The 15,573-nt window shown below is 44.2% G+C and overlaps 1 protein-coding gene across 1 annotated transcript in view; it reads left to right on the top strand.

The window, feature by feature from the left end:
* Positions 1-15,573, top strand: part of itsn1 (intersectin 1 (SH3 domain protein)) — a 217,055-nt gene that overhangs the window by 46,591 nt on the left and 154,891 nt on the right. The window contains exons 2-3 of the mRNA XM_086006078.1: positions 5,140-5,199; positions 11,234-11,326. Of these exons, the coding sequence (XP_085862204.1) occupies positions 5,172-5,199; positions 11,234-11,326 (121 nt within the window). The 5' untranslated portion in view covers positions 5,140-5,171. The remainder of the gene's footprint in view (positions 1-5,139; positions 5,200-11,233; positions 11,327-15,573) is intronic.

The raw sequence follows: 15,573 nt of genomic DNA, 5'->3' as shown, positions 1-15,573 counted from the left end.
TCGTGCTTATTCCCAAGTCTCCTCACGTTTCACTTGACATTTCACTTGCTATTTCTCAGCCCAACTTGCCAATTTATTGCATCTCATCAGCCTACTCTTGCTTGAAACACTTGTCTCTCTTCCCTCCCCCAAACCTTGATATCTGTAAATGTTGTCTCGTTGCCCATTTGATAGACGAGCTGAAGCACCCCACTAGTCATGTGCTGCCTACCTATTCTCTGCTTTTTTATGTTCTGAGCCAATCATCCTATAAAGTATTGTAGCAAAAGCCTTGCTGACGTCCAGGTAAGTGCAGTGTGTACCCTCTACAAGATGCACTGCAGCAACTTGCCAAGGCTTCTTCGACCGCACCTCCCAAACCTGCGACCTCTACCACCTTGAAGGACAAGGGCAGCAGGCACATGGGAACACCACCACCTCTAAGTCACACATCATCCTGACTTGGAAATATATCGCCGTTCCTTCATCGTCGCTGGGTCAAAATCCTCGAACTCCCTCCCTAACAGCACTGTGGGAGTACCTTCACCGCACTGACTGCAGCGTTTCAAGGTGCCAGCTCACTACCACCTTCTCGAGGGCAATTTGGGATGGGCAATAAATGCTGGCCTTGCCAGTGACGTCCACATACCGGAATGAATTTTTTAAAAGTAAATAATTTTGTTTTATTTGCAAGCTTCAATACCTTCTGAAAGAATTCGAACAGGTTTGTATGAACATGCTCTCCTCCCTCTTTACCCCACCCCATAAAGCCATGGTAACATAAGAACATAAGAAATAGGAGCAGGAGTAGGCCATTTGGCCCTTCGTGCCTGCTCTACCATTCAGTAAGATCATGGCTGATCTTCTATCTCCTCTCCACTTTCCTGCACTATCCCCATATCCCCTGATTCCCTTAATATTCAAAAGTCTATCGATCTCTGTCCTGAATATACTCAATGACTGAGCCTCCACAGCCCTCTTGGGTAGAGAATCCCAAAGATTCACCACCCCCCGTGTGAAGAAATTTGTCCTCATCTCAGTCCTAAATGGCCGACCCCTTATTCTGAGACTGACCCCCCCCCCCCCCCCCCCCCCGGTTCTAGACTCCCCAGCCAGGGGAAACCTCCTTCCTGCGTTTACCCTGTCGAGCACTAAGAATTTTGTATGTTTCAACGAGATCGCGCCTCATTCATCTAAACTCTAGAGAATATAGGCCTAGTCTACTCAATCTCTTCATAGAACAATCTCCCCATCCCAGGAACCAGTCCGGTGAACCTTTGTTGCACTTCCTCTGTGGCAAGTATATCCTTCCTTGGGTAAGGAGACTAAAACTGTACACAATACTCCAGGTGTGGTCTCACCAGGGCCCTATATAATTGCAGTAAGACGTCTTGTACTCAAATCCTCTTAATAAAGGCCAAGGTGAATTGCTCTGATGACTTAATATCTGTCGGAGTTTCACAATGCCTTTGCTATGTTCCTCTTTTTTTCCAGCCCTTTGATTCTAATGATTCATCAAAGATCCCTGCCAGAATGACTCATTTCAGTGGCTATTTCCTTCGGTACCTTTTTGTGTGCAGGCCATCCGGTCTTGTGGACTTATCCCCTTTTAGTGTTATCAATCTTTCCATAACTTCCTTATCAGTAATGGCTATTGTCCTGAAAATGTCCTTATTTCCTGGGAAAATCAACTTTCATTTCAAGGAGAGCCATCGGTTTCTTGATGCAAAGATAATGTTCCAGCGATCTGCTGTTTTCCAGATTCCTGATGCACATCCTGCTCTGTACCTTTCTAAAACTAACTGCTTCTTGACTGTGTTTACTCCACATACTTACAAGCCCTTTTTTTTATGTTCACTGCAATCCTAATCTCTTCATTGTGCTTGCCTAACCAGTTTTTCAACAATCTTTATTCCATTTTTCTCTATCGCTGAAGATCTAAATTTGAGGACCCCTCATTCCTTGCATGACCTTCTTAATTGCCACTGCCGATTTCCCCCATTACTGTTTCTTACCCAGTGGTATACATTAACTTTAATTTTTGCATTGTGCATTTAAAAGTTTACCAATTCTCCTCCCAAGTTTTGACCCCCAACAATATTTTCCAATCCAGCTCTGTTAACTTCCCCCAAGATCTAAATTTCAAGATGGGCCAAATGGCGGCCTCCTGTGTTATATCATTCCGTCATTCTACTCTTCAACCCATGGCACCTCAGACCTTTTTTTTTTTCCGATGGTGACAATGTAAAAACGAGCACTGTTTGAACTGTAGTAGACTAATGTTGCAGCGACTTGTTTCTTGTCTTTGCCCTTTCTTCCCAGTTGTTCAACATAGTTTTTGGCAGAGGTTTCTCTCGGGGTCGTCCTCCCCCCCCCTCCCCCAAACTACAAAAACACCAACAGTACCCCTTTCAGAGCAATGTAGTAAATACCGACTGTAATTGAGGCATATAAAATTCTTACAGGGCTTGATGGGGAAGATGCTGGGAGAATGTTTCCCCTGGCTGGAGACTCCAGAATTGGAGGACATAGTCTCAGGATAAGGGGCCAGCCATGAAGGACTGAAATGAGGAGAAATTCCTTCACTGAGGGTGGTGAATCTTTGGAATTCTCTACCCCAGAGGGTTGTGGAGGCTCAGTCGTTGACGATATTCAAGACAGAGATTGATAGATTTTTGGATACTAAGCGATATGGGGATAGTGTGGGAGGTTGAGGTAGAAGATCAGCCATGATCTTAATGAATGGTGAAGCAGGCTCGAAGGGCCAAGTGTAATATACAGATCCTAGAGAAGGCATGTTTTCTGGACCTTGAGACTATAAGCAAAATATAGTTGGAGTGCGACCTGACTGTTTGTTTGTTTCAATAATTTGGACGATATATGCATTACATTACTCTTTCTTTGCTCAATGGAAATGCTCTTTAAAGAAGACAGTGTGAGAACTGCAGTTTAGAAAATGTATCTTAATAGTGGAAAGAAAAGCATCTTTCAGTAAATTGGTGTACAGCTTACAGATTTACTCTTACACAGAATTAGTCCTGGATTAAAATTCCAACATTTACTGTTAAGCTTTCAGTCTTGGTGAGTTTAGGATTTATTGGAAACTAGGTGACCAGCCAGTAGGATTGGTTGCTTGGGGGTGGGGGGGAAGGAAGAGAAATGGATGTGTCTTGGCTTGCACATCAACCTTTGGCTGAATCCAGATGAGCATTTGTTGGTGGTCTGACAGAGGCTGTGATTGGGTAATCACTGTTGGATTGTTTGGTTGTGCAGTCTGAGAGTTGGTGAAGAATGATGTCTATGCAGAAGAACTTTGCCATTGGTGCTGTTTATTCTCGCTTCAGAATTGGGTTTGAATGCAGTCCCGATGGAGACCTGAGTGGTGAGATGGGCAGTCTCAATCCAGTTGCCAGTACTTTTGGTCTCCAGCTTCCGGTCGCCTGTCACTTTAATTCTCCGCTCCACTCTCGCTCTGTCCTCTGTCCTCGGCCTCTTGCACTGTTCCAACGAAGCTCAACGCAAGCTCAAGGAACAACACCTCATCTTTCGATTAGGCACTTTGCAGCCTTCTGGACTCAACATAGAGTTCAACAATTTCAGACTATAACCTCGGCTTCTATTTTTTCACATGGCAGCTGTTGATGATTCTGCCATTCCCATTTACATCTCATCTAGACTCGTCTTTTTTGTTTCTTGTCCCATTACCATCTCCTTTTGCTTTGTACAATCGTACCGTTTGTCATTTAATCACACTTCCCTTCCAGCCCCTCGCCGACCTTCCCCTTGCCTTCCAGCCCCTCGCCGACCTTCCCCCTTGCCTTCCAGCCCCTCGCCGACCTTCCCCCCCCTTGCCTTCCAGCCCCTCGCCGACCTTCCCCCCTTGCCTTCCAGCCCCTCGCCGACCTCCCCCTTGCCTTCCAGCCCCTCGCCGACCTTCCCCTTGCCTTCCAGCCCCTCGCCGACCTTCCCCTTGCCTTCCAGCCCCTCGCCGACCTTCCCCTTGCCTTCCAGCCCCTCGCCGACCTTCCCCTTGCCTTCCAGCCCCTCGCCGACCTTCCCCTTGCCTTCCAGCCCCTCGCCGACCTTCCCCTTGCCTTCCAGCCCCTCGCCGACCTTCCCCTTGCCTTCCAGCCCCTCGCCGACCTTCCCCTTGCCTTCCAGCCCCTCGCCGACCTTCCCCTTGCCTTCCAGCCCCTCGCCGACCTTCCCCTTGCCTTCCAGCCCCTCGCCGACCTTCCCCTTGCCTTCCAGCCCCTCGCCGACCTTCCCCTTGCCTTCCAGCCCCTCGCCGACCTTCCCCTTGCCTTCCAGCCCCTCGCCGACCTTCCCCTTGCCTTCCAGCCCCTCGCCGACCTTCCCCTTGCCTTCCAGCCCCTCGCCGACCTTCCCCTTGCCTTCCAGCCCCTCGCCGACCTTCCCCTTGCCTTCCAGCCCCTCGCCGACCTTCCCCTTGCCTTCCAGCCCCTCGCCGACCTTCCCCTTGCCTTCCAGCCCCTCGCCGACCTTCCCCTTGCCTTCCAGCCCCTCGCCGACCTTCCCCTTGCCTTCCAGCCCCTCGCCGACCTTCCCCTTGCACTTGCTTAAAATCTGCTATATCTCTAACTTTTTTTTCCAATTCTGACAAAAGGTCATCGACCTGAAACATTAACTCTCTCTCCACAGATGCTGCCTGACCTGTTGAGTATTTCCAGCATTTTCTGTTTTTATTTCAGATTTCCAGCATCCGCAGTATCTTGCTTTTGGACCAGTACTTTGCCTACAGCCTTTGCCTATTGATACTAATTGACATTCTTATTCAGAAGATGCAAGGGTAGGTTGGAAAGTGGAACTGCAACCCTGGTGTAATAGTGCTTTTGAGGCTGAAATTAGGATGGTGTCGCGTGTTTTAGTTGAAGTAATCCACATTCCTGGTGTATTTGCTTATTTCCAGCAGGAATATGCTGAAACAAGCATTCTATTAAATTTGTGGTCCACTTGGGAATTTACAGTGCAATACAACGAAACGCAATGATGTGCAAATAATGAATCATTGTAGAATTTTGTATCCAGCACTTCATCTGGGAGATGGAATTGCATCCAGTTTTAAATTACATCTGTTGTATAACATAGTGTAAGCTTCAGGATCTGTTCAATCAGCTAATAATTACTAATCTATTCCAGGCATCTGCTGACTAGGTAAAATTAAAGGAAGCATGGCTCAGTTTCCGACAGCTTTTGGGGGTAAGTACTTTGTGGAATACCAAATGTTACTTGCGTTGCTTTGACTTTGTAAAATGTTACCTTGCGCGATTTTTCTGCTTCAGGAATATTTGCTGTGAAGCTCCTCCGCTCCCAGCTGTCTGGAGGGTAGCTACTGGCCTACATTCAGGCCTTGCTCGTCGTGGTCTTGCAATAGATAAACATGTGCAGCACACTCTGATTTTGACTCCCTCTGGAAGAAATTATTCGGCTTGTAATAAAGGCTATTTGGCTTAGATTGGGATCATGAAGAATTTGACTTCAGTATCTTTGAGAATGGTGCAGCTTGTGTGTTGTGTAATCCCTTGTGATATACTGTAGGTGTGCAGCCCACTCCCAGGACTGTGCTATTTCTGAACATAACATTAAAAAATAGGAGCAGGAGTAGGCCATTTGGCCCTTTGAGCCTGCTCCGCCATTCAATAAGATCATGGCTGATTTTCTACCTCATCTCCACTTTCCTGCCCGATCCCTATATCCCTCGATTCCCTTAATATCCAAAAATCTATCGCTCTGTCTTAAATACACTCAACGACTGAGCCTCCACAGCCCTCTGGGGTAGAGAATTCCAAAGATTCACCACCCTCCGTGAAGAAATTTCTCCTCATCTCAGACCTAAATGGCCGACCCCGTATTCTGAGACTGTGACCCCTGGTTCTAGACTCCCCAGCCAGGGGAAACATCCTCCCTGCATCAACCCTTTCAAGCCCTGTAAGAATTTTGTATGTTTCAATGAGATCACTTCTCATTCTTTTAAACTCGAATTTCGGCCTAGTCTACTCAATCTCTCCTCATAGGACAATCCCCCCATCTCAGCAACCAGTCTGGTGAACCTTCATTGTACTCGCTATATGGCGAGGTAAGGAGGCCAAAACTGTCTACAATACTCCAGGTGTTCTCACCAGGGCCCTAATATAATTGCAGTAAGATGCCTTTATTCTTATACCCAAATCCTCTTGTAAAAAAGGCCAACATACCATTTGCTTTCCTAATTGCTTGCTGTACCTGCATGCTAACTTTCAGTGATTCATGTACAAGGGCACCCAGGTCCCTCTGAACACCAACATTTCCCAATCTCCATTTCAAAAATACTCTTTCTATTTTTCCTACCAAAGTTGATAACTTCCCATTTCTCCACATTATATTCCATTTGCCATGTTCTTGCCCATTCACTTAGCCTGTCTATATCCCCTTGAAGCCTCTTTGCATCCTCCTCACAACTTACATTCCCACCCAGCTTTGTATCATCAGCAAACTTGGATATTTTGCATTTGGTCCCCTCATCCAAATCCTTGATGTAGATTGTGACTAGCTGAGGCCCTACACTGATCCTTGCGGTACCCCACTAGTTACAGCCTGCCAACCCGAAAATGACCTGCTTATTCCTACTCTGTTTTCTGTCGGTTAACCAATCCTCAATCCATGCTAGTATGTTGCCCTCAATCCCATGAGCCCTAACTTTATTTAATAACCTCTTGTGTGGCACCTTATCAAATGCCTTCTGAAAATCCAAATACACCACACCCACCCGTTTCCCCCTTATCTATTCTGCTAGTTACAACCTCAAAAAACTCTTAATAGATTTGGCAAACACTATTTCCCTTTCGTAAATCTGTGTTGACTGCCCAATCATATTTTCTAAGTGCCCTATTACCACGTCCCTAATAATAGATTCTAGCATTTTGCCTGCTACTGATGTCCGGCTAACTGGCCTGTAGTGCCCCGTTTTCTCTGTCCCTCCTTAAATAATGGGGTTACATGTGCTGCCTTCTAATCTGCGGGAACTGTTCTAGAATCAATGGAATTTTGGAAGATGACAACGAATGCATCCACTATCTCTATAGGCCTACATCCATGGGTTTTGAAAGAGGTGGCATCAGGTCATGGGGATTTATCGGCTTTCAGTCCCATTAATTTCTCCAGTACTTTTTTTTTACTAATTTCTTTCAGTTCCTCATTCTCGCTGGACCCTTGGTTCGCCACTATTTCCGGGAAGTTTTTTGCGTCGTCTTCCGTATTTGTTTAATTTCTCTGCTATTTCCTTATTTTCACTCCTCTTTTCCTTTTTACATACCTATAGAAGCTTTTACAGTCTGTTTTATGTGTCTTGCTAGTTTACTCTCATTCTATTTTCCCTTTATCAATTTCTTGGTCTTCCTTTGCTGAATTCTAAAATCCTCCCAGTCCTCAGGCTTACTCTTTTTGGCAACATTATAAGCCTCTTCCTTTGATCTAATATTATCTTTAACTTCTCTTGTTAGCCACAGTTGGACCACTTTTCCTGTGGGGTTTTTGTGCCTTTAAACAAATGTGTATTTGTTGTAAATTATGTATTAATGCTTTAAATGCTAGCCATTGCTTGTCTACCACCATACCTTTTAATGTAGTTTCCCAATCTACCGTAGCCAACTTGCCCCTCATACCGATGTAGTTTGCTTTGTTTAGATTTAAGACCCTAGTTTTGGATTTAACTAAATCACTTTCAAACTCGATCTAAAATTCTATCATATTATGGTCACCCTTCCCTAAAGGCCCCTTTACTAAGAGGTTATTAATTAACCCTTTCTCATTGCACAATACTAGATCTGAAATAGCCTGTTCCCGAGTTGGTTCCTCAATATACTGATGTAGAAAACTATCTTGCATACATCCCATGAATTTGTCCTCCACACTATTACTTCAAATTTGATTTGCCCAGTCTATATGTAGATTAAAGTCTCCCTTGTTACATGTGCCTCTAATCTCCTGATTTATACTCTGCCTACATGACAACTACCGTTTGGGAGCCTGTAAACATCTCCCACCAATGTTTTCTGCACCTTGCTGTTTCTTGGCTCCACCCAAACTGATTCTACTTGATTTTCAGAGCTAAGATCCTTTCTCTCTACTATCTTTTTCCCATCCTTTATTATCGGGGTTACCCCTCCTCCTTTTCCATTTTGCCTATCTCTTCTAAAAGTTAAGTATCCTGGAATATTTAGTTCCCAACCTTGGCCACATTGCAACCACGTCTCTGTAATGGCTATTAGATCAAACCTGTTAATTTCTATCTGTGCTATTAATTCATCTATTTCGTTGCAAATGCTTTGCGCTTTCAGATATCGTGCCTTTAGCTTTGACTTTTTTTTCTATTTTTCCCTGATGTCACCTTATTCCCTGATGCCCTATTACCTTTGTTACACTCTCTCTCTCTCTCTCTCTCCATTCCTGACCCACTCTGCTCATTTTTGCCCAAAACTCTACATTGCTCTAGAGCCTTGACATTTCTCTTGCTGCTTTTAAATTTACTCTTTCCTGAATCCTCCCCCCCTCATTAGTTTAAAGCCCTGTCTAATGCACTAGTTATTCAGTTCACCAGGACATCAGTCCCAGTGAAGACCGTCCCAACGGAACAGCTCCCTCTTTCCCCAGTACTGGTGCCAGTGCCCCATGAGCTGAAACTTCTTCCTCCCACACCACTCTTTGCACAACGCATTGAACCTCTAATCTGTTTGTCCCTATGCCAATTTGCGCGTGGCTAAGGTAACAATCCAGAGATTATTACTTTTGAGGTTCTGCTTTTTAATTTCGATCCTAGCTCCTAGAACTGAACTGGCTGTCAGGTGATTCAAGAGCATGGGTTGGGGTAATACCCTATTTTTAAAATTCTTTTAAATTTGTTACTCCCTCCCCTTACAATAAGAAACAACTGGTCTCTGCTTTAATTCCTCCCTACAGTGACACCATTGAGCTGAAGTCTCGACAGTGTGGCGATGCCTGGCTCACACCTGCAACCCACAATTCCACAACAAAGGTGGTCTTTTTAATTTCCTCATGGGATGTGGGTGTCGCTGGCAAGGCCAGCATTTATTACCCATCCCTAATTGCCCTCGAAGGTGGTGGTGAGCCGCCGCCTTGAACCGCTGCAGTCCGTGTGGTGAAGGTACTCCCACAGCGCTGTTACGGAGGGAGTTCCAGGATTTTGACCCTGCGACGATGAAGGAACGGCGATGTATTTCCAAGTCAGGATGGTGTGTGACTTGGAGGGGAACTTGCAGGTGACGGTGTTCCCATGCGCCTGCTGCCCTTGTCCTTCTAGGTGGTAGAGGTCGCGGGTCTGGGAGGTGTTGTAGCATGCTATCTTGCTGAAGCTGAGTAAGTCCTAAAAATAGTGTAGCATTTTATCACCTAACCTGTTGTTTCACTTGGATAGTGGGGTACTGATGTCAGAGATTGGGAATGTAAATCTGAGAAGTGAGGTACTCCCTTCTCTGAGCTTATTGAAGTAAAAAATGTGATGTAATGATTTCTCTAAAATAGCCGTTGTGATATAATTGGAAAACTTAATCGGAACGTTTGTGTTTGACCACGGAGCCCTGAGGCCACCATATTCAGAGATTAAAAATGTTTAAGTTTAACTTCAATGCAGTGGGACCTTCATTGTCTCCCGCAATGGAGGAAGGGGATTCCCTCATGGATAATTGAAATGGCATAATTAAATTTTTAGTTTTATGCCTATCATACAGCATGGGATGAAGACAGGTACAGTGCACATAAAGTAAAATGAATTTAATGAGACCGATTATGTTAGATGGAAGGAAATTAGTGTAACGAGTTGTTACATATAAAGCTTTCTCGATAATTCTGACCTGATTGGAGCGCAAGTCCTCGAGGTTCCACTAAGAACATAAGAACATAAGAAATAGGAGCAGGAGTAGGCCAATCGGCCCCTCGAGCCTGCTCCACCATTCAATAAGATCATGGCTGATCTGATCCTAACCTCAAATCTTCTATCACTCTGCATCCACCCGAACCCATGTGATCTCCCGGGAGAGGCGAAAAACCAGATAAAGACCCCATGGCCAATTTGGGAGAAAAAAATCTGGGAAATTCCTCTCCGACCCATCTAGGCGATCGAAATTCTTCCAGGAGATCACTCTGTCCCTATATTTTCTACAGTACTTACCTTCTGTAAAGGCGATCTCCACCCCAGCCAGGAACAGGAATAAAACCATCTCCTGAAATCTAACAGAATTAGAACACAGTAGGAGCAGAACAAGGCTACACGGCCCCTGGGCCCACTCCACTACCCACAGGGCCATGACCATTCCGAACCCAGACTCATGTCCAATTTCCTGCCCGCTCCCCGTAACCCTTAATTCCCTTTACTTCTAGGAAACTATCTATTTCTGTTTTAAATTTATTTAATGATGTAGCTTCCACAGCTTTCTGGGGCAGCAAGGGCCTCGTATAGAATGTTTTAACCATAGCTGTTCATTCATTTTCCTCGCACTTATAGTTGCCCGGTGCATCGATGCAGCCTTTGGATTATACCTCCAATTATATTTGGCGAATCCTTGCACCTGAAAAATGAGATGTCAAATTGCTGGGTGCAAAGCCTCAGCTCCATTATTTTATTGCTAAGCCCGTTAATCAAAATTCACATTGAAGAGTGTAACTGGACAGTCTCTTGTGGGTGCAGTATATTAATAGGCATCGAATTTCCTTGTAATCAATTGCCGCCTTTTCAATCAAGCTCCCTCAGTTGTTCCTCTTTCATGAGCATCAACGCAAGCATGTTGACACAACACTCGCCAGCCAGTTCTGTCACCAAAATATGAACAAAATCTAAATCGTACAAAATTTAATTCAGATGTTTGTTCGAAACTAAACTTTTCACACTTAAATTTGCATCTCTTGAATCTTCGGTTATATTACAGCTGTCCAATTGCTTCCAGATATCCCTGTCTGACAAAACCTGGAAAATTCTTGTGGTAGATCTCCAATATTCATGAGTTGATCTAAATGTACTGGGGAAAAGTTAGGGCGACATGGTCTTAAGATATGCTGATTGCAATAATGTAATGTTGGAATTCATCCATTTGAATGGTTCAATTTTTGTGCAGTTTAAAGGACTTGTTTGTTTTTCCCATGGGGGACCTATTTAACTTGAGTTTCGTTTCAGTTGTACTATAACCTAGTGGTGAAAAGTGTCTGTTGATGAACTGATGGTTTTGTTTTTTGTTCTATGTAACAGGGGGCCTGGATATCTGTGCCATTACAGTAGAAGAACGAGCCAAGCATGACCAGCAGTTCCTTAGTATCAAACCAGTTGGTGGACTGATTACTGGTGAGAACAAAATAAACCTGCTCTTGTATGGCCAGTTGAATTCTTCAGTAAATGTTATCCCTTTTGACTACTTCATACTTAGAAATCCGGGCTCTACTACTACAACTTTCATTTGTACAGCTCCTTTAACATGGGAAATATCCTAATGTGTCCTGCGAAGGGGAAATTTGACATTTGGGAGGTGATTAAAGGCATCTTTGAAGAGCCAAACTTTGAGGAAGCTATTGAAAGTGGTGAGAGATGAAACGAGGTGGAGAGCTTTGGAAAAGAAATTTGGATGCTGGGGTGTGATGATTGAAGGTTCTGCCACAATGGTGGCGAGAGATGGGGAAAGACTTGGGTCAGAATAGTGGAGAGCGCCCATTGGGATGCAGGGTAGGAAAAGGGTGCAAAGGTTGTGTGGAGAGATGTCGGAAGGAGTTCCAAATGGGTGTGATGATTTTGAAATGAACATGCTGAGGAATAGGCAGCAGTATTGTTCGGTGAGGGCATGTGCGATAAATGAGCAGGAATTAATTCGGGCGAGGAATATGGGTGTTGGAGCTTTGGCAGCTTTGAATTTGGGAAGCTGGCAAGGAGCGCGTTTGAGAAGCTTACCTGAAGTCATGAATGGCTTTTTCAGTGTCAGTGGTGATGAGCTTAAGGGCAGAGGTGGATGATATTACAGACCTGAAGGAGACATTCTTAGCGAGAGAACACATGTATGGTTTGAAGCCCGGCTTTGGGACCACACAATCTATCGAAGTGAACATAAGAACATAAGCAGGAGTCGGCCAATCGGCCCCTCGAGCCTGCTCCGCCATTCAATAAGATCATGGCTGATCCAAGCTTGGCCTCAACACCACTTTCCCGCTCTCTCCCCATACCCCTCGACTCCCTTGTAGATCAAATGTCTGTCAATCTCCGCCTTGAATGTATTCAATGACTCCGCCTCCACAGCTCTCTGGGGTAGAGAATTCCAAAGATTCACCACCCTCAGAAGAAATTCCTCCTCATCTCAGTCTTAAATGGGCGCCCCCTTATTCTGAAACTATGCTCCCTAGTTCTAGATATCCCCACTAGGGGAAACATCCTCTAAACATCCAAGTACTATTGGGCTCAACATGAGGGAAAGAGATGATGGCAGTGACTAAAGTGCAAAGTTTCTGGCAGGGTCGAAAAATAATTTGGTCTTGCTGATAAACTGGAAGAAGTTTTGTTTTCAGTCGGTTGATGTCATACAGGCAGACAGACAGCATAGCAAGAGACCTGGAGTTGACAGTAATGGCAGAGAGGTAATGCTGGGTCTGATCAGCATACATATGGAAGGTGTCCCAATGCTTGGAGATCATGTTGAGAAAAGATGAGGAAAGGGAAGGGACTAAGGTTGGAATCTGATGGCCTGCTTGAAATTACCTTCGGATGGGCCAAGAAGCCAGAGCAGGGAATTTGCTGCTGTAACTTGCAGAAATTGAACCATGATTGGGAAGAGCCATGAAGGTGTATCATCAAGGAGAAGCATAGGAAGAGGAAAATGGAACGATCCACTGTGTTGAACTCCACTGAGAATTTGCGGAGAAAAGAAGCATCAGAGCCACAATCACAGGATATATTTGGTGACTTGGATCAGGGTAGATGCTACGTGCGAGTCAGAAACTAGATCGAAGGGATTCCAACAGGGAGTGATGGGAAAGTGGGTGAGAAGTTGGGCAATGATGTGTAGATGACTGATCAGGCACAGAGTTGGGAGGGGAAGGGTCAAGAGAGCAGGTTGTTGGTATCATAAAGGATATGCATTTGGGAGTAGCTATACAGTACTGTTGTGGGGCGGTGTGGTGGAGTAAGGAATAGGCAGTTGAGTGGGTAGTCTCAATTTGCTAATAAATAGTTTAATGTATAGTTTTTGTCAGAATCTTTAATCTCCTTTCAAGGAGGATGGCAAAGGGAAGAATTTTACTTCTGGCCAGCTGTTAATCCAAAACTATTGGCATCCAAATCATCATCTCGTTTTAATTTTTTTTCACCAGAACTTTCAAATTTCCCGATAGGAAATTGCCCCACATGCTGGTCACATGCTTCAGTGTTTTGCCACATCAATAACCGATGGATTTCTCTCGGTTTCTGTAGTAATCAGCTTTTGGGTTGCTTTGGCAAAAGGGATATGCCGAGGGTCATTTGTGTGTGGTATCATTCAGTGCCATCTGTGGAAAATTAAGTTGTTACTTCAGCAATATATTTTTTTAACCAAACCAAATTAATAATCAGATTTCCAGCATGCACAGTATTTTGCTTTTGTTCTAATTAATTACCTCCCTGCACCAGATTTGGCCCATTTTCAACATGGGCAAAACTGACCTACTCAAAGACTGACTTTTCACTTAAAGAACAGCCATTGTAATTTCGCAGAAGTTTGTCAATGGCGTCCTTTCATCAAACTCTGGCTTTCTTTCCAGCTTGCTTGAAACTCTGCCCATGCTGGTGACCACTAAAATGTCACATGGGAGTTGATACAGACTTAGCAAATAAAAGCAATCGCTTCAGGTTATAAGCACTGCACTTTAAGCTCAAGTGTTGCAAGGTTGTTCAACAACTGAGGATTGGTAATTGTTTTGATGCACAAGTGTCGTGTTCTTGAGCTTTCTTTGGTGGCGGGCAAAAACTCTTGTGTAATCCCAGAATCTGCATTAGAAATATTGAGATCGACTAGGAAAAAAACAAGCTTATTGCAACTACAAATTGTAACTTTATTACAGAGGAATTGTTTTTAATTGCAATCTTCAATTACAAAGCAGCAGCATGCCTTGGCTTTAATTTCCCATCATTATTGCTATGGTAATAGATATGCCAGTGAAGCTTGTTGACATATATCAGCAGTCACTCCACCAGACCACAATTGCATATATCGAGTACATAACATTTTTGAAATCCTGTGTACGGCACACACTTCCTGTCCTAAAATTTGTCGTCATAATCTTTAATAACACTTATGTCAACATTTACAACGCAATTTCCTATGTAAACATTTAAAATGGGATTTCTTATGTAAACAGGTGCTTGTCACGGTTTCTTGCCACTTGCGGCGTGGATTGCTCACCTCTGTCTCTCATTTCATGTTTTTTTTAAACTGATTTTTTTTCCCTCCTGGAAATTTCAGCTTAGGATTTCAGTTAAGGTCGTGTTTTTTTAAGTTGCCGTGCTGGAAATCTTTAAAAGAAAATATACTTCATGGTGATCTCCACTGCCAATTGAAACAAAATGGCATCCCTGCTTCCCCATTGGCCTCATCCCACTCACTGTTTAATAAATTGCAGTTGTGTCTTGGGCTTTGCTCCTCCACTACCAGATCTAAAGCTTCAGTTCCTAGCTTTGCTGCCCACTGCCTGGCTTTTCTAAAATAAAGTAGCACCATTATGACGTTTGACCATGGGTGTGGTTACCCTGCTCAACCCTTGGTGCTGATTACAGTCCCACCCAACCTTTCCCAGCTCCAAACTTCCTGCTGTCCATATTTTATTAGACCATTTGAAACCCAATGGCCCAAATTTGCTCCATGTTTGGGGTTTCCTGCTTACGTCGGCTTGGCTCACCTGTCCCACACCCTCTTTACAATGGTTCTGTCCGGCCCATTACCTGTTCAGCCTTTCCCAGCTTAAAGTTTAAAATGTGGCCTGGTGGTCTCCAACGGATCCACTTGGCCTTCAAAAAATATAACAATGTGGCCCTGCTTGTTATGACTCAAATCCAAGGTCGCAGTACATCAGCTAGTCGTTTTTTTTAAATGACGTTTTGCTGAAGAAACGCTTACCTGATGGATTTACCTTGGCATTGGTTAAGTTCCTTGAAATTGTGCGTGGACCCATTAACACTTACCAGCTCCAGTTCATTTCAACAATACTAATTAGTCATGTTTCCTTTGTACTTAACACAACCATCTCTGACAACGCAATAAATGGGTGAGTTACTCAGGCCTCTGCTGCTCTATAGCTGACTCTGAAGAGTGAGCCTGCATGCTGACTACTTTTGATTGTGGTGAGGCCTCTTGACTTCTACTTGGTGCCTACTTGTGTCTATATCGCTGAAACTGACAACTCAATATATGGGTAATTGTGTTGTGAGGCACTGCCTAGCACCGCAGTACAGCGTGTTGGAGTCTCACTTTGCATAATCATAATTTAATAGGACAAAGTCAGCATGGTTTTATGAAGGGGAAGTCATGTTTGACAAATTTGCTGGAGTTCTTTGAGGAAGTAACATATAGGGTGGATAAA

This window comes from Somniosus microcephalus, chromosome 14 (assembly GCF_052327205.1).
Source record: "Somniosus microcephalus isolate GS21.2 chromosome 14, FLI_Smic_1.0, whole genome shotgun sequence".
Taxonomy (NCBI): Eukaryota; Metazoa; Chordata; class Chondrichthyes; order Squaliformes; family Somniosidae; genus Somniosus; species Somniosus microcephalus.
The sequence above is the reverse complement of the archived record's forward strand: the minus strand, read 5'-3'. Positions and strand labels throughout refer to the sequence as shown.